The sequence below is a fragment of the Crinia signifera genome, chromosome 8 (assembly GCF_055691185.1).
Source record: "Crinia signifera chromosome 8, ASM5569118v1, whole genome shotgun sequence".
Lineage (NCBI taxonomy): Eukaryota > Metazoa > Chordata > Amphibia > Anura > Myobatrachidae > Crinia > Crinia signifera.
In genome coordinates this window covers 98,272,619-98,292,275 of record NC_139224.1, presented here as the reverse complement: position 1 = coordinate 98,292,275, position 19,657 = coordinate 98,272,619, and the positions used below count along the sequence as shown (strand labels likewise).

At 44.2% G+C, this 19,657-nt stretch overlaps 1 protein-coding gene across 1 annotated transcript in view; it reads right to left on the bottom strand.

Annotated features, from left to right (window-relative positions):
* The window catches only part of KIF14 (kinesin family member 14), a 76,458-nt gene that overhangs the window by 43,022 nt on the left and 13,779 nt on the right, over positions 1-19,657 (bottom strand). The window contains exons 4-10 of the mRNA XM_083156857.1: positions 18,695-18,779; positions 13,414-13,512; positions 11,462-11,514; positions 11,238-11,268; positions 4,878-4,985; positions 4,319-4,435; positions 869-987 (exon numbers count right to left, since the gene is read on the bottom strand). Of these exons, the coding sequence (XP_083012983.1) occupies positions 869-987; positions 4,319-4,435; positions 4,878-4,985; positions 11,238-11,268; positions 11,462-11,514; positions 13,414-13,512; positions 18,695-18,779 (612 nt within the window). The remainder of the gene's footprint in view (positions 1-868; positions 988-4,318; positions 4,436-4,877; positions 4,986-11,237; positions 11,269-11,461; positions 11,515-13,413; positions 13,513-18,694; positions 18,780-19,657) is intronic.

Genomic DNA, 19,657 nt, shown 5'->3' with positions numbered 1-19,657 from the left:
ATTGTCCAATCTGGCTGGTTGGAACAAAAATCTGAATGACCGTTTTTGTCAGTTTTCCAGCATATTGAAGCAAATGGTGAACAGTGATTGGTTACCATAAGCTTTTTACCAGATTTTTGTTCCAACCAGCCAGATTGGAAAATAAATCTTTAGGTGTATGGCCAGCGTTACATTACTAACGTCAGTACTAATGGAAATAAGAAAAGCATCAGGATGTTATTGAGGGGTCTTTGAAAGGGAAATCAATTAACTGGCCCCAGAATGCTAAGGGGGCAAGTTGCTGTAACAGCATCGGAACTCGCCCCCCACATGGCTTGGAATTACATTTTTTGTTTGCAGCCCTATAGCCGCACTTACTCATAGGGCATCAATCCTAATGGAATTGCCCTTATGTCCTATGTCCTTATGTCATATAACAGAAATCCCATGATTGCATAAAACGGCGCAGATGTATTAAGCCTGGAGAAGAGATAAAGTGAAAGGAGATAAAGCATCAGCCAATGAACTGTGTTCGAAAATGACAGTTGGAAGTTGATTGGCTGGTGCATTATCTCCAACCACTTTATCTCTTCTCCAGGCTTCATACATCTGCCCCAAAGTTAAATCACCCAGATTGCAATTAGAGTTGTCTGACCTTTCACAGTTTCATTCGATGAAACCCTCACTGTTTTAGAAGCCAAACCAGTGTATTCTTATGTTATGATAGAAGAATAAGATGTTACCGCTGATAGAACCATGAACTTTATGCTCCTTATTGTTCATGACAAATTTGCTTTGTTTAGAAGTGAATAAAGTGACTTCATGGAAAGGGTTAGAGTGTAGGTTAAAGAGCAGTTGTACTACTGTTTGCCCAGCATCTTAAGCTTACCATGTGAGGATAGATTCCCGGTATGGAATAAAAACCTTCTTCCGTGCCTGTGAGTTATCAGACAGAGCAGAAATCACTTTGCCTAGGGTAAGCAGGGATTTGTTGATACTGACGCCTTCCTGTGTACATTAAAAAGAAGCAGGTTTTAGGTTTGCATGGAAATCTAAGAATCCTAAATAATAAAATTCTATGTGGCTGCAGGGAGACACGGTTACGTTTCTCCCCTAGATGGAAGGGCACTGTTACGTTTCTCCCCTAGATGGAAGGGCACTGTGTAAGAACTGGAAACTACTCATCCCTACTAGCTAGATACAAAGACAACAACATCATCACAACTGAGGGGTTAAGGGCTGCTTTCTTGCACCGTCGGAGGGAAGGGCTGCTTTCTTGCACCGTCGGAAGGGAAGGGCTGCTTTCTTGCACCGTCGGAGGGAAGGGCTGCTTTCTTGCACCGTCGGAGGGAAGGGCTGCTTTCTTGCACCGTCGGAGGGAAGGGCTGCTTTCTTGCACCGTCGGAGGGAAGGGCTGCTTTCTTGCACCGTCGGAGGGAAGGGCTGCTTTCTTGCACCGTCGGAGGGAAGGGCTGCTTTCTTGCACCGTCGGTGGGAAGGGCTGCTTTCTTGCACCGTCGGAGGGAAGGGCTGCTTTCTTGCACCGTCGGAGGGAAGGGCTGCTTTCTTGCACCTTCGGAGGGAAGGGCTGCTTTCTTGCACCTTCGGAGGGAAGGGCTGCTTTCTTAGTGAACCAAAAGGAGAACAAAATACAACGCCAACTAATGCTCCAGACAAGTGACCAACTTGTTTTCAAAAAAGAAAATGTGATCTTTAAGAAAGGGTAGCCAACCAGCTTAAACAATAGCTAAAAGCCAGACAACCTTCCAGATGAGGAAATCGAGAAAAAGCAATTGGGGGGCTCAAAATGAGCAACCTATAGGACATTCAGTAAATGTTTTTGTTTAAGGATACCAGGACCCGAAAAATGATCCTGTATACATTTATTGATAAGTAGGATGGTTTATCAGGAGGCCAGATACCATAGGGATACACAAAGAACATCAACAGAACAGTAAATAGATGTCTACCACGACCACCTGAAACACCAGAACTGAGAAGTGCTGCATGCTAATAGGGAACCAACCACCATTTAAACTATAGCACATAAAAAGATGCCCAGTAGAGTCTGACCTATTGCCTCAGTATGACCCAGCTCTCAAACATTATCAATCCATCTATTTACAGGAAGTCCATGTTCAGATGATTCATAGGGCTTAATCTCTCATTTATCCATTGTATTTGGGAATGTGTGAATTTCAGGCATTAAGTGGTCCATTACATCAAATTATGTTTTCCATGTGCCTAATCCCCGATCCATTGGCTTATCTCTGTGGAAATTGTAACTAGTAGATGGTCTCCTTCCCAGTCAGATCGTGAGAAAAAAATTATACAAATTTTAGACTTAAGTTGCATACTTGGTTTCTCTGAATCCTCTCCAGTTGTTCAAGAGTTTGTTGACATTAAATACAAATTTTTGTTTTTTTAACTTCATTTTATAATTCCTACCTTGGTAAATTCATATGTTTAAGTTATTCAATTACTAGTGATTTCCTCTATCTCCTTCCTCTTAGGTTTTCGCTATCCCCCCTTAAGTCAAATCATATGATGCTGTTGATTATAGTTTTGCATTGATATGTCTATGTATGATTTAAACATTTTTTTATATTTGTGATATTTGACAAGTCTTTGTAATTGATCTTACCCTGAAAAAAAACCAATACAATGTGTTCCTAAAAAAATGAATAAAATATGTCTAGCAAATCCATTTACCAGTTTTAGAAGTCAAGACCATAGTCAGTCATGCAATATATGATGAAGTTCATGTTTGTCAGAAACCAGCTCCTGGTACCTTGCTCTGTGGGTGGGAACACTTATGTGACAGTTTCTGCCTTGACTCAGGGGTAGATGTATGTAGCAGTGATAAGGGAAGAGAAGTGATAAAGTGCCTGCTACTTTATCACCAGTCAATCAGGCAATCAGCTCTTAACTGTCCCTTTTAAAACCCAGCCTGTAACTTAACAGTCAGGAGCCGATTGGCCAGTGATAAAGTACCAGGCACTTTATCACTTCTCCCTTATCACTGCTTTGTACATCTACCCCTGAATTTTTTTGGCTAATTTATAAACTAGTCATGTGACTCTAGGTGCTGTATAGTAAACAGGAGATACAGAAAATCCACCAGGATGGCATCTAAACAGTATTTTATCATGCCCTCACTATCCATCAGTGTTGCCATGGATCCCATGCCTTCATTGAATACCCACGGAGCTGATGATATGTCAAAGCGGAGTGCTTGGTAGCTGTCTGTGGAGGGTAAAGCTCTCCTATTACTACCATATGGAGGATATGAGAACATGTGCAGTCATCCATTTCCACAGATAATAATGTCCCTTTTCCTCATGGCTATTTTGAATTATCCCCAGAGAAGGGATTTGTTCAGTGCCCACATATTCAATAGATAGAGTAGAATAAACTCAATAGGGCATAAAGAAAACATTTGTCCTAAAAATCCTGTTCATTTGGAATCCATGAAAGCAGAAGAACTGGAGAACTTAAAGGAGCAAATGGACCCTGTAAATATTGTTCCAAGTCGGTGGAAAACACAGAAAGGAAGAAACAGCTTGGTTAAAGCTCCAAAAAGGATGTCTGGTATCCACAAGTGATGAAATGAATATCCATGGGTCAGACAAAATCGTAAAGAGAACGATGCATATGGAACAGCAGAGGTAGTTGTAAAATCTAGTCAGCTTGGAAAGTGTGATAAACATACACCAAGCTATAAATCAAACCCTCTGGGCATAGTCACTCATCTCAGAAACTCTATTAGCAAAGCCATAGGCAGCAAGAAGACATTGTTTTCCTAAAAAATAAAAAAATAAATAAAATATGTGAAATCTAGAATGATGGAAATCATTGATTCAGACTGAAAAATTACCAGGAACAGCGAGTCGGGATTTTGAACCTCTTACTCTTGTGATACTAGGGAAGAACAATGTGTCTGCCAATCATCCTACCTGACCAGGCCACTGGAATTACCTGGAGCAACAGCAATGCAAAGGTCCCACAGTGATAAATGACCCCTCCCCAAACTAAGTGTCCAAGAGTCCACTTGAAACATTGCAGAGGCCAGTGACAGTGGCTCCATTCTAAGCTCCAGATGAGACCAAGAATATATAAGAAATATGCCATATTATCCTCAGCATAGGTAGAAGATACGGTGCCCTTTAGATATGTCTTTTCTTTTACTAGTGCTTAGGGGCAAGACAACACTCTATACCCTGCTACACAGCTAGAAGAAAAATACATAGTACTACATGAATACTTAGGAGGTAAAGAAGATACAGAACATTATGCATTTGTCACATATCCAACAATATCAAGGTCAGGTGCTTCTAACCTTGAGACGTTCTCCACTGGTCTTTGCTGATGTGCATCTCTCACTGCCTGCCAGGTCAACAAGATTGATCCGGCTTGTAATCCTGTGGTCATGCTCTTCCCCATCCACAATCTCTGTCTGCAAAAAGAGTGCAACACGTAATTTCCCAATATAAAGAATAATAGTTGTGTTTTTAATTCATCAGTCCTATAACAATACAACTATTACTTTCTGCCTACTTAGCCTCTGAAGGTCACTGCCCTAGATGCACAATGCCATTGTAATGAAGCATGTACCAAAACACTAACTTCCTTTTGTCACTTAGCAAGGCAAGCAATACAGTAAGCACATCACAAGGAGAATCAGCAATACTTCAGTAAATGGTTAGCGGGCCATAATTTATCTACGGAAAGCAAAGATGTTCTGTATTTCACATTTTAGATCAAGTCTGCATTACTGATGCAGCTCTAAAACATACAATACGAGGCTTTGATGGTAAGCACAGACCAGATGAACTAAGTAACATATTTAAGAAAACCAACTGAAGCTACTTTACACATAAAAACAGAGTTTTGGTTACCTTAGTCTGGGTCATAATGAGCGTAAAAACAGAGTGAGACCTAGAACTTTTATCATTCATTCCTGTAGCAGCAGTTGCTCTCTGCTTGTTCCCCAATTCCAACCAACTCTAAACAAGAAATACAAATTTTTATTAGTTTTCAACATCCACAAATCAAGCAAGAAATAAATATGTGGTTTATACGAGGTGTTTATTACACAGAGAAATAAAACACCGAAACATTGGGATGGGCTGTATAATTTTCTTACGGCATAGTTCTGCATAAGTAAGAAAAAGGGATTTTTGTAAGAACTTACCGTTCGAATCCCTTTCTCTGATATGGTCCTGGTGACACAGCTCAACACTGGGATGTAGGAGGGTCCGAAGGAGCCAGGCACCTATCCTAAAGTTTTAGAGGGTAGGCTCCTCCCCTACTGCATCCCTGGACTCTTCAGTTCAATCTTTCAAAGCCACTGGAATACATTAACTCAGTACAAACGCCTGCACATATTATATGCACATTTTATAACAGAAACTGTTAACTTTTAACCATTTTAACATGAACATCATGAAACTTCTGGCATACTTACTGAGCGTAAGGGAGGGATCGCTGTGTCACCAGGACCATATCAGAGAAAGGGATTCGAACGGTAAGTTCTTACAAAAATCCCTTTTTCTCTTTCAATGGTCCTGGTGACACAGCTCAACACTGGGACGTTCCAGAGCCGGTCCTTTGGGAGGGTACGCTCAGGTCTGCAGCTCTCAGCACTGCTCGCCCGAATGATGCGTCCTCCGACGCGAACTCATGGAATCTATAGAATTTGGCAAATGTGTGAACAGATGACCAAGTGGCAGCTCTGCAAACCTGCTCAGCTGTGGCCCCATGTCGAACCGCCCAAGAGGTGGCAACTGACCTGGTGGTATGCGCATTTATTTTGGCCGGTACTGGTCTACCCACTTTGGTGTATGCAAAGGCTATCACAGACCGCAACCACCTAGCAATAGTCTGCTTAGATGCAGGCCAACCAATTTTGTGTACGTCATACAATACCAACAATGTGTCAGTCTTCCTGACACTCTTCACTCTGTCCACATATATGCGTAAGGCACGCACAACATCCAAAGTTCTCAACTTGTCCCTTTTCTTAGAACCCTCTGGGGGTTGAAACACAGGTAGAACTATCTCCTGATTTAAATGGAAGGTAGATACCACCTTCGGTAAAAACTGAGGCACTGTTCTTAAAACAGCCCTGTCATCATGAAAAATGAAGAAGGGAGATTTACATGACAAAGCTCCCAATTCTGAAACACTAGCTTCCACGTGAGAAACTTAAAGTCAGCCGACCTTAAAGGTTCAAATGGTGCCTTTTGAAGGCATTCCAAAACCAGTGATAGATCCCAAGGTGCTACTGGTTGCTTGTATGGAGGTTTCAACCTGGATACTCCTTGTAAAAAGGTTTGAATTTCCGGCAAAATGGCTATCTTTTTCTGGAAATAGATGGACAAGGCCGAAATCTGCACCTTCAGTGACTGAAGGCTTAGACCCGATGAAAAACCATCTTGTAAGAATTCCATCATTCTTGATAGCTTAAAATGCGATGTATGAGCTTTTCTTCTCTCACCCCATCGAATGTAAGTCTTCCAGACTCTATAATAATTTGCCGAAGATACAGCTTTCCTGGCTTTTATCATCGTCTGTACTACTGCCTCAGAAAACCCTTTTCTTTTCAAAATGGTGGTTTCAATAGCCAGGCCGTCAAAATCAATCGATCTGAATCCAGGTGATTGAATGGGCCTTGTCTTAGAAGGTCTGGTCTCAGAGGTAGACGCCATGAGTCCACAGACAACCTCTGAAGCCTCGAGTACCAGGACCTCCTTGGCCAATCTGGGGCCACTAAGATCACTGGAACCTTCTGCCCCTGTATTTTCTTCAGAAGTCTCGGTAACATTGGTACTGGTGGGAATGCATAAAGGAGATCTCCCTGCCAGTGAATAGTCATGGCATCCACTGCCTCCGCTAGTGGATCCCTTGTTCTGGCATAGAACCTGGGCACTTGACGGTTGACCCTGGATGCCATCAGGTCCACATCCGGAGTTCCCCACATCGAAGTGATTTGGTGAAACACCTGAGGGTGTAAGCTCCATCGCCCTTCCTTGAGCTCCTCCCTGCTCAGGAAGTCGGCTTCTATATTCTCTATTCCTGGAATGAATATAGCCGATACAGCTGGAACATTCTGTTCCGCCCATAGGAAGATTCTGGACACCTCCCACATGGCCAATTTGCTGCGTGTACCTCCCTGGTGATTCAGATACGCCACAGCTGTGGCATTGTCGGTCTGAATCCTCAAAGGGAGGTTCTGTAACCTGTCTCCCGCCAAGGAAATCACTTTCCAGACAGCTCTCAGCTCCAAGATGTTGATTGGTAACGCTGATTCCTCTGCCGTCCACAGGCCCTGAAGCCTGAGATCCAGGACTATTGCCCCCCAGCCCCTGAGACTGGCGTCGGTAGTTACTATCAACCAGTCCCAGGTCTGTAATGACCGACCCCACTGAAGGGAATCTACTTCTGTCCACCATTTCAAGGATTCTCGAGTGTCTGAAGACAGCACTATCATCTCGGATTTCATGGTCAAAGTGTTTCCTGACCAGGCTGACAAAATGTTCCATTGGAACCTCCGAGAGTGGAACCTGGCAAATTGAAGCGTCTCGAATGACGCCACCATCTTCCCCAGGAGCTTGAGGCACCTCCATACTGAAATGCTCTGAGCCCTGAGAATCTCCTGGACTAGGGTGACCAGATCCCTGGCCTTTACCTCCGGGAGGAATACCCGATGAAGATGGGTGTCCAGTATGACTCCCAAGAATTGGAGCCTTTGTGACGGTACCAACTGAGATTTTTGCAAATTTAAAATCCAGCCGTGAGCCTGCAAGAAACTGATGGCCTCTGCCAAGTGACTCTGCAGCATGGCTGCTGACTCTGCTTTGAACAGGAGATCGTCCAAATAGGGTATTACTGTGATTCCCCTGAGCCTCAGCACCGCCGCCATCACTGACATTATCTTTGTGAATACCCTTGGCGCGGTTGCTAGCCCAAAGGGTAACGCCCGGAATTGTAAATGCAGGTCTCCTATGGCAAACCTCAACAAGGTCTGATGCTCCGGGTGTATAGGGACGTGCAAATATGCGTCCTGGACATCCATGGACGCCAAAAATTCTCCCTGGTCCAGACTCAGGAGTACTGACCGTAGGGACTCCATTTTGAAATGGTCTACCCATAAATGAACATTTAGGGACTTCAAATTTAGTATTGGTCTGAAAGACCCGTCTGGTTTGGGCACCAGGAACAGCGTGGAGTAAAAGCCTTTCTTCCACTCTGCCCTGGGGACTGGGGTAACCACCCCTTTTTCCAAAAGGGAGTGAGCTGCTCTCACAAGAGCTGTACGAAGTCGTGCCTCCTTTGGTAAGGATGTGGGGATGAACCTCTTCGGAGGCGGCCCTCTGCAAGGGATTTTGTAACCCTGTGTTATAATATCTAACACCCAGGCATCCTGGCCTAGAGAAGCCCAAGCGTCCCTGAAGAGTGTGAGACGCCCCCCCACTTTTGTCACTGTCGGGCGAAGCCCCTGACAGTCATGCAGAGGGTTTATCCTCTCCTTTTGTGGCAGGCTTCTTGTGAAAAGAGCCAAATTTTGACTTTTGTGTCTTGCCTCTAGAGGACTGAAACCTTCCCCTGAAAGACTGTCCTCGAAAGGACGCACCACCTCTAGGGGAGGGCCGAAAGGACGGCTTAAAAGCAGAAAACCTGGACGTCTGCTTTGCTGAGGAGGCCGGCAGGAATGTACTTTTGCCGCCCGTGGCCTGCTTTATAATCTCCTCTAATTCGGTACCAAAAAGTACCTTTCCTTTGAAGGCTAATGTTTCCAGAGCCTTCTTGGACTCATTGTCTGCTTCCCAGGCTTTAAGCCAAAGCACTCTCCTGGCATTAATGGAGACTGTGGACACTCTGGTTGCCATTTTAATAGCTTCCTCCTCTGCTTCCACTGCATATTCTGCAGCTGCCTTAATCTTTTCTGCAAGCAGTAACGCACCAGGGTCAGCCTGCAGCATGGTGCATAATTCACCAGCCCACTCTATCATGGCCTTAGAGACCCAGGCTGAAGCAATAAGGGGCCGTAAGGTAAACCCCACCCCTTCAAAGATAGCCTTGAGGTTACCCTCCAGCTTTTTATCCACAGAATCTTTGAAAGCTGCACCGCCCTGTACTGGTAATACAGTAGCCTTGGACAAACGTGCCACTGAAGCGTCCACAACTGGGACCTTTTCCCAGAGCTCCGCATGAGACTCTGGCATGGGGTACAGGCTAAGGAATCGCTTAGGCATCTGTAGCCTCTTATCAGGAGTTTTCCAAGCCCCTTCTAACAAGTCCTGTAACCCCTCATCTGAAGGAAAAGTAACAGCCTCCTTCCGCTGTCGCTTAAAAACACCTTTAACAGGAGTCTTATCCTCCACAGACAGCTTTAAAGCCTGCTTCACAGCTACAATGAGATCCTCTATACCAGCAGCAGAGTTCTCTTCCACATCATCACCCTGATCCCAGGGGATGTCAGTATACTCTCCTTCCTCCTCATCTACCACAGTAGTCAAAGCATAAGACCTTCTAGGGGTCCCTGCCACATCATCCATTTTGTCCAGCATTTCACTGAACCTGTTGATCCCTTTAGCAGTATCCTGCATCACCTGAATCAGCGCAGGATCTGCCTGGGTAAGAGGCAAGGAGCCAGACGACTGCTGAGATGATGGCATAGGTCTCTGTGATTCTACCAGCCCATCACTCTGCCTGTCCAAAAGCTGCACCAAAGCGTTAACTGACCTGCCTAGGGCCCTGGCCCACGCAGGTTCCATCTGCTCTGCCCTATGGGGTTCACTGCCCATGGGTCTCACATCAGCGCAAGTAATACATAAGCCCCCCTTGGCCATCTGCTCAGGGACAAACTTTTGTGTGCAAACATTGCACGCGCTCAGTGCACTAAGGGCTCCCTCCCCCAAAACCACAGCCTGATGCTCAGACATGATGCAAGTGATAAATGTATATCTATCAGTATACACAGTGCAAACAATGTACAAGCGTTTATACAGAGGCAATGCACCCAATCACTTATCTGTCTGTTGGTTTCAACTGCGGGGAAGCGATGCCCAGGAAATCCAAGTCACTCTGCCAGGATCAGTAAGCCAGCTCAGCTCCGCTGCAAGCGTTCTGAAAGGCGCCAAAGTCAGAGTGAAGGAAGAGACCACAGGTCCCTGCTGCTGCGGGGTCGTGACCTTTTGGCGCCAACCACCCCCAGCCAGCCGCTCCTCAGATAGGATTTCCTAGTTCCAGTGTCTCCCCCTCAACTGGGGATCACTTGGAACATGTCTGTCACAACGCTGCTGTCCTCTCATCTAGGAGCTCAGCGTGTAAGCTCCGCATAAAATGGCCGCCGCCATCACGGAGCGCCTGTCCCCCATGATCCCCACCTAAATGTGGAGCCGGTTTCAGGGTACTCCGGAGCCCAGGCAGCCTTTTGGAAAAGGCTATAAGCGCTGCACAGGGAGACCAGACAGTGTCTCCCCTGTGCACAGTGAGCTGACAGGACGCGCTTCTGTCAGCTCCTGCTGCGCTAGCAGTGTGAGGATTCACTATGAGAATCCTCACACTGTGCCTACCTAGCTAGGGTAAAAATTAATAAAACAATAAAAATCCCCTAACTACTCTAATTCTTCGGCTGCTCCTGCAGCCCTTTAGAATAGCACCCACTCCAGTGGGCACCTAACACGAACTGAAGAGTCCAGGGATGCAGTAGGGGAGGAGCCTACCCTCTAAAACTTTAGGATAGGTGCCTGGCTCCTTCGGACCCTCCTACATCCCAGTGTTGAGCTGTGTCACCAGGACCATTGAAAGAGAAAAGGTTTATTTTTGTTTTGCACAGGATCAAGTAGATAACATATACTGTAATGGAGACTACACACGTATCGATGAGCATTCTGAGCGATGCTAGATCGCCCAGCACACAGCGCTGCATAGCGATGTTCCACTGAGCAATCTGTCAGGGCCAAAGTTCTCAGTTAAAGGTGGCGGCACCTAGAATGAATTTAAAAAACTTAAAATGTATTATCAGATGTCAGATGTACATCTCCTCCAACACTAGCATTTAGTTAAATACAAATTTCAAAATGCACCCGAATGAACAACTGCAGCGGAAAATGGCAAGTACTACCATTTACTTTTTTTGTGTGTGTGTGTGTGTGTGTGTGTGTGTGTGTGTGTGTGTTTGTGTGTGGGGAGAGGGGGAATGATGACAAAGGTTTCATTCTTTATTATTACTATACACCACATTTACTCACCTGAATATCTTGATAAGAAGATACTACATTTCTAAAATGAGAAAACCAGAAGCTGTATGTTAAAACATGCAGTGCTAAAATAAGAAAAAAATACCTGTTATAATAAAAATTTCCAGAACATCTATATTGTGGCGTGTTGTAAAATACGGAATTAATGCTTGGCTTACTCATAGTTTAATTAAAATGAAAACATATATTGAGGGTCTAGGCCAGTTTCTACTTACGTGGAAAGTTCTTCCACATACGGTCCCAACAATGGATGCTCCCGGACTCTGAGCTGTCAAAAAATATATATATATTTAATGGAGTAAATAGAACCCACAATATATGTAAGAGGTATTTGGAATGTGTACAAATTGTGTCTACAGAACACAAAATGTTAAAGTATTCTATTAGTGAACTGATATAAACAACATCACATTATTAAACAAAACTTTGGCCCTTCGAATATCTTAAAAAGACTATTAATTTATTCTAATTAACCGATGACCGGCAGACAGGATGCTAGCCGTCAGAATACAGACACCGGATGGAGGTGAATCCCCTAATGCTTACGTTCTCCTTGCCCCCTCTATCCCTCCCTTCCTACAGCCTAACCTTTACCCTCTCCATTAGTACCTAACCCTAAACTAATGGTCGACAGTGAGTAAGTCGACACTGACAGAAGATTGACACAAGCAAAATGTTGACATGAACATGGTCAACACATGAAAAGGTCAACATGGATTTCTCATGATTATTTTTAACCAACTTGATCATACTTTACCATCCCACTGGACATGACGGGGTAATATAATAGTGTGCCAAGTGCAGCAAGACAACCTGCCCAAAGCATGGCAAGTGAACGCGGTACACATGTTGACAAAGACAGAAAAAAATAATAATATGAAAACCTTGTGCCAACCATATCTATGTTGATCTTTTGCTTGTGTTGACCTTCAGTCACGGTCGGTGTATGTCGACCATTTTAGGAGTCAACCTACTCACTCACTGTGGCCATTTGTGATCAACCTAATTACTAGGTTGACCTAGACATGGTCTATTATTTATACCAGAACCACCCTATTATCCCTTCTAATTGTTTAACCCTAAGTTGCCCAGAGCCTAAACCTGCCCCGGCATAAATACGATTGGGATTCAGTTGTCAGCATCTCTATCAATGTCATAGACCTCAGTTGCTGTTGTACAGTATTAAAAGTACTTTGTATTTATTTTCTGTACAGGTTATATCACTATGACTCAGGGGCGGAAGTTCATATCAGGCACCCAGAGGATAAATAACAATGGTGATATATATGCAGACATTGTAATTTCTACTTTATTTCCTACCAACACACCTACATTAGATGACCACACACTTAAATAAAAATGCCCAACATGTTTGTGTATTGTGGAACTGACAAAATGACCATTATATCCAATAACAATGGGTCACATTTGGTCAGACAAACTATATTAAAAAGTAAAGCCTGCATTACTCGGTTATACACAGACACCACAAACATATATAACATGCAGACACAGCCACATATGAACACATGCATAGCCACATATATACCACCACATATAAGCACACGCATAGTCACATATACAAACAGGGGCACGTATGAACACAATCATAGCCACATATATGCATACATACAACCACATGCGTACACACATATACACGCAGCCACATATGTGCACACAAACACAGCCACATGCACACACATACAGACACATAGCCAGTGCCCCAAACACTCGAATAATCCTGTGTGCCCTCCTATAAGCATCCACTCTGTCATTGCTCCTGCACTACAGTAAGTTCAGTATAGCCTGATCAGCGGTGGGAGGGGGAGTTGTTTGAGCAGGAGATGGATAGTAGAGCTCGGCTCTCAGGAGGCGGGCTTTGCCGGCAGTGTTAGAAAGTGCCCCCGCCTCCTGACAGCTGAGCTCTACTGCCCAACTCCCACTTAAAACAACTCCCTCCCCCGGCTGCTGCTCCTCGCAATGATGTGTGCTCAATGGAAAGTGGCTGGAGCACCAGAGACAATGGAGAAGGTTACATGCCCCCTCCTGAACAAGCGGTCAGTGGCGACCGACTCCATTGTCTCCGGTACTTCTGCCACTGCTATGACCAGACACGTACCTGTAGAATTAGATTTATTTGCTTAACCAGATAATAACAGATTCTTACTGGTTGTTTCTTCTGTCCATTTTCTGCCTTGAAAACGAGCAAGTCATGTATTTTCTCATTGTACACTTCAAAGTAGCTTATCTCCATATGGTAGGACACCTACAGATGAGACACTGGTTACAGGTGTATAAGAACTTAAAACACAAGCTGTAGCTCAATGCTTCCCAAACTCATGCCTCAGTGCACCCCCATTAACAGCGCAGTCTCAGTAAGAAGCGCTCAAGCATGAACCTTAAAACCTAAACTGAAAAGGTGAATGAGATTCGAGTTCGGGAAACACTGTTGTAAGTAATAAATATTCAGAAATGTGTTTCTTGTCAAAGGTTCTAGAACTCTATCCCCATGAACCCTCACAGCTCTTCATTTCAAGGTCACTTGTACATTTTCTTATAGTTTTTTTTTTTCTTACAGTGCATCCGAAAGTATTCACAGTGCTTTTCTTTTCTACATTTTGTTATGTTGCAGCCTTATTTCAAAATGGAATTAAATCATTTTTACATTAAAAATTCTTCACACAATAACCTAGTGTTCCCGCTAGGCTGTTTTAGCGGGGCGCTGCGCCCTGCCCAATTTTTAAAGGGCAAAATGCGCCCTGCCCCTCTAGCAGCGCCCCGCTAAAACAGCCTGGTGCCTGCCCGACTCCTTGCACGGGAAAGCCCAGCGCCGCCTTAGACGGCAATGCCCCCCGCTTCCCCGGCATCAAGGCACCTTCCACCTGTGGTGACAGCATCTTCGGCGCAGCCGGGCCCGCCCCCTTTAGTGACGCCGGCGGAACAGCTTGCCCACTTTAGTGACGTCGGCGGTGCGGGACCGACCACAAGTGTGCCGTCAGCGGCCCCGGACTGCCCCCCGGCGCCCTGCCCGGCCCAATTTCTAGAGTGTACACTAATAACCCATAATGACAACATGAAAAATGTGTTGGAGGTTTTTGCAAATTTATAAAAAATAAAAAAACTAAGAAATACCATGTACTGTACATATATTCACAGCCTTTTTTGCACCTTTTGGCAGCAATTACAGCCTCAAGTCTTTTTGAATATGATGCCACAAGCGAGGCACCGCTATCTTTGGGCAGTTTCACCCATTCCTCTTTGCAGCACCTCTCAATCTCCATCATGTTGTATGGGAAATGTCGTCGCACAACCATTTTCAGATTTCTCCAGAGATGTCCAATCGGATTCAAGTTTGGGTTCTGACTGGGCCATTCCAGGACATTCACAGACATGTCCTGAAGCCACTCCTTTGATATCCTGGTGGATTGCTGCAGAGATGGTTGTCCTTCTGGAAGCTTCTCCTCTCTCCACAGAGGAATTCTTTAACTGTGACAGTGTGACCATCAAGTTATTGGTCACCTCCCTGACTAGTGCCCTTCTACCCTGATTTCCTAGAGCTGGCTGGCCATCTAAACTGAGCAGAATCCTACTGGTTCAGAACTTCTTCTATTTACAGATGTACAGATGTTGAAGACCACTGTGCTCATTGGGACCGTCAAAGCAGCAGATATTTTTCTGTACCCGTCCCCAGATTTGTACCTCGAGACAATCCTGCTTGGTTTGTGCACTGACAAGCACTACCAACTGTGGGACCTTCTATAGACAGATATGATATATCGATAGACAGATATGATATATCGATAGACAGATATGATATATCGATAGACAGATATGATATATCGATAGACAGATATGATATATAGATAGACAGATATGATATATAGATAGACAGATATGATATATAGATAGACAGATATGATATATATATATATATATTCACACACATACATACATATACACACACATATACATACATACACTATATAAAATCAACTCCATGCGATGCGATATAAAAATTGTACAGTCAGGTTTTAAAACCCCTGAAATCGGGTACCATCGCATCGCATGCCTTCATTAGTGGCATGCGATGCGATATAACGGGCGCCCAGATAATACACAAGTACCGAATATTCTTGTTAGATGCTGCAGTGTCTATTCGGCTGTATGCACAGGCTGCTGGTGGGCATGGCCGCCAGCTTATCTCCAGCAGAGACTGGGAGATTTTGACTAAGCAAAATCGCTAAAGCTGGCCATACATCAGAAAGATCGATCTTAAGATCGATTGCGCTCATGATTGTGTACAATTTCTCTTGAAATCCCTGGCAGTCCTTGGTGGTTTTTGGACACACAATCTACACACAATCGATCATACAATCAATCATACAATCCATCTACTGCATGATTGTGTACACAAGATGTGCACACAATCTGCATACAATCCATCATACAATCGATCTGCTGATTGATTGTATGATTATGTACATAAGATGTGCACACAATCTGCATACAATCCATCTTACAATCAGTTGAGATTGTATGATTGGGTACAATATCTTTCTGATGTATGGCCACCTTTAGTCAAAATCTCCCAGCTACAGCCCGTGTGTACACCCTTTAAGCCCCATACACCTGGTAAGGTATTGGCTAATGACCAATTTGATTAAGCGATTTCGACTAGATGCACTGGAGATTTTGGCAAAGCTATTTGTCTAATTAATGATAGTCTATGACCTAATCATAGGCATAGGTCATAGGCCTAAGCAGGAGAAAAACTGGGATATTCTGGCTAAACTGCTAGGAGATTTTGACTCTCTAGTAAAAATCTCCTGCCAAAATCTCACCATGTGTACAACCCCCCCCCCCCCCCCCTCCCAAAAAAAGGTTTTGTTATTTTCCATGGTGGGCTGTATTCTACCCGCTGCAGCCACCACCACCACCGCTGTATTCTCTGCACTTCCACTTTTCAGCATTTCCACCTCTGGTGCTGATGTTTCCGGCAGACTGCCCGGTACTTGTGTAGTTTCACGGCGCCACTGTTTACTGTTCCATGTTTACTCTTCCCTAGCAGTCTGTTTACATTTACTTTGACAAACTTGGCAGCTTTCCAGCTAGCACGCGGGTTCAGTCAGTGTGTAGTTAAAGTATGAAACATTTTAGCTTTTCAGAGTTCTATACTGTACTAAGGTAGCGCACGCTCACTGTAATAAGCTACGTTACCACGTTATCTGTGACATAGCGTTATTTTTTTGGCGCTGTAGTAGCATCAGTCACAAACTGAATCTGTACCCGCTAACAGCGTCTCTTTGGCCGCAACAAGAGGTTGCGTCACAGTAACAGTAGTACTCAGAAATAGCGTTAGAAATAGCGTCTATTTCACCCGAGTCACAAACAGAGCACAGTTCATTGTGGTGCCATTAACAAAGGGGGTGTCAACCTGTTAATAATGACACCTGTTGACGTAACAGCTGTTGTCCTTGTTTACTCCACTATCCACGCCATCCCGAAGCGTGGCGAGCGCAGCGAGCCCTGAGAGGGGACGTGGTATGCGTCTGACCGACCTTTTCATACCCCCACTATTAACGTCGGCGTGGAGTTGATTTTATATAGTGTGGCGAGCACAGCAAGCCACCGAGCCCGAAGTATGGAGAGCGCAGCGAGCCCCGTGAGGGGACGCGGAATACATGTGAAGTAATCCACGTCCCCTCGACACGCTTAGGGCTTGGTGGCTCACTGCGCTCGACACACTATATAAAATCCACTCCACGCCGACGTGGATAGTGGGGGTATGAAAAGGTCGGTCGGACATGTACCGCGTCCCCTCGCAGGCCTCACTGCGCTCGCCACGCTTCGGGATGGCGTAGAAAGTGTGTTTGACTGGGACGCAACTGTGACTGCAGCAAACTAGACGCAGTTTGCGAGTACAGCCGCTGTTTGTGACTGACGCTACTGCAGCGCAAAAAAACCCCCCGCTATTTCACCAATAACATAGCTTAGTACAGTTACACAGATTAAGCACAGAGTGAGCGCGCGATAGCCTACTACAGTGTAGGAGTCTGGAAACCAGCAATCACAGACTCAGGACGTGGACTCTGGCAGGCTACCAATTTTCTAAGAAACTGTAAACACAGCTAAGAAACTGTAAACACAGCTGTCTGGATTAATAAACAAACAGTGGCGCCGTGAAACTACACAAGTACCGACTGCCCTAGCAGTGCATGGGTGCGCGGTGACGTCACCAGCGCACCCACACAATGCATTACTGGGACCACTAAAGCCAGAAGAGGCATCAATGACTTAATGACCACATCTAGACGGTCCGCCAGTTGCCTATCCTTGGTATAAATGGTAGACATTGTCTAGATCGACAGTCACTAGGTCGACCAGTTATGGTTGACCATGACTAGGTCGACATTGACAAAGATCGACATGAATAAGGTTGACATTTTTTGTGTGTCTATATCAACATTGACACTGTATAAGTGTACCGCATGCTCTCGCCATGCTTCAGGCACTATTATATAATATTTCCACTTGTATAGTAAAAGTATGAAAAACAACGACCATTAGCGGTTGACCTAGAGGATGTTGAGCGAGATATTGTATACCCAGTGACAGCATACTGTCGCAAGGAGAGACTAGATCCACCATAGAAGCTGAGCTGTGTCTGTGCAATTTGTAACCCCCACCATTTCTGTGCACAGGTAAGTTAAGTAGGGTAGAAAATTATCCCACAGGCATTAATCCCCAATATTACCTGTTGGGGTACCTGATCAGAACCACTGCTTGCCATTAGGAATTGAATTACACAGCTATACATAGAACACAAGGCAAATATTCAACAAAGTGTATGTTCCGTTAATCCATGACTTCACACTATTAGAGGGCAACTAATTTAATAGACAGACACAAAGGGATACATTTACGAAGAAGGGAGTTTTGTGAAGATTGGGTGTTGCTAATAGAAACCGATCAGATTCTGGGGGAAATTTACTAAGATGTGAGTTGTGTTTCACATGGGATGATGCTATGTGCAACCAATCAGAAACTACTTCTCATTTTATTAGCACCTTCTAGAAGATAACCGATATTATAGGATTGGTTCCCCATAGCAACATCAATTAGTAGAATCTGAATGGTTGTTATGGGCAACTTGCCATCGTCAATAGAACTCTTATATTAGTAAATTTACCCCAAAGAGTAAAGCTGGCCATACACCTAAAGTTTTATTGTCCAATCTTATGGGAGCAAATGACAGTTAACCATTTGCTTCAAAATGCTGGAAAACTGTAAAAAAAAAATGTCATTCAGATATTACCTTATTATCTATTATCTTTAGGTGTATGGCCAGCTTTACCCATATTTTAGGGAATAAGAACAGATGTATCTCTTGTAATTTAGGATATTTTCTTGTTCTCTAGCGGTTTGCAAAATGCAGAGCTATTTGGTACCTGTTGCTTAGTGGCCTGGATCCGGGAAAACAGATGCTCGCAAAACCTTGGTATAATTCCTAAATCTTCTTCAAAGCCCATCATACTGCAATCAAATAAGAACCATTAATTAAAAACATTACTTTAAAAAAAAAATGGTTTTATCAACATTCTGATAACAGAATAGGTAACAATATAGCTAACCGGGCTTTATATATGGGGAAACCATGCAATACAATAATGAGCCTCCTCCTCCTATACCCAAAGTACATATCTAAATCACCTCAAGTTTTTCAGTGCTTAATCTCACACATTGTAATTCAAGTTTCTTTGTGTAAGAAATAGTCCTGGGCTCTGAGCCGGTCGTGGTTCAAAAACACCTGGGGTGGAATTTGTGAAGTCAGCAGTCATATGTAGCCTGGCTCTTGCAAGATGAGCCCTATGTGTTAACATAGTTACTCATAGAGTATGTTTCTGGTGTTCCGGGTTGTTATTTTATAACCCTTGGATGCCTACACAGACCGAAGAGGATGTGGTCTTCACAAGGACCATCAATTCACCACAGTCCTGCCTTAGTCACACTGGAAAGTCAGGCTTGGGCTGACTAGTTTGGTGTGGCAATTCTAAGGCCATGGGGACCTACATGTCCTGTGGCTGTGCCAATTACCCCCCTGCTAGTAGAGCCTAGGTACAGAATACCCCTGCTTGTTTCCTTCCCTGTATTTTTAAAACAAGTCCCAGTCCAAGAAACGAATGCTGGTTCTTAAAATACAGGGATCTCTCAAACATTTTTTCCCCCCTGTATGCTTTGAACCAGGACCAGCTCAAAGATCCTGAGCTGGTTATGCTGTCAAACTTTCCTATATAAAGCTTGTCTATTTATATGTGAATTTTTGGAAAAGGTTTTAGGTGCGAGTTTTAAACATTCTATTACATTGGCCAAGTTGTATGTTTTCCATAGAAAAACCATCTGGATGAGAGTTT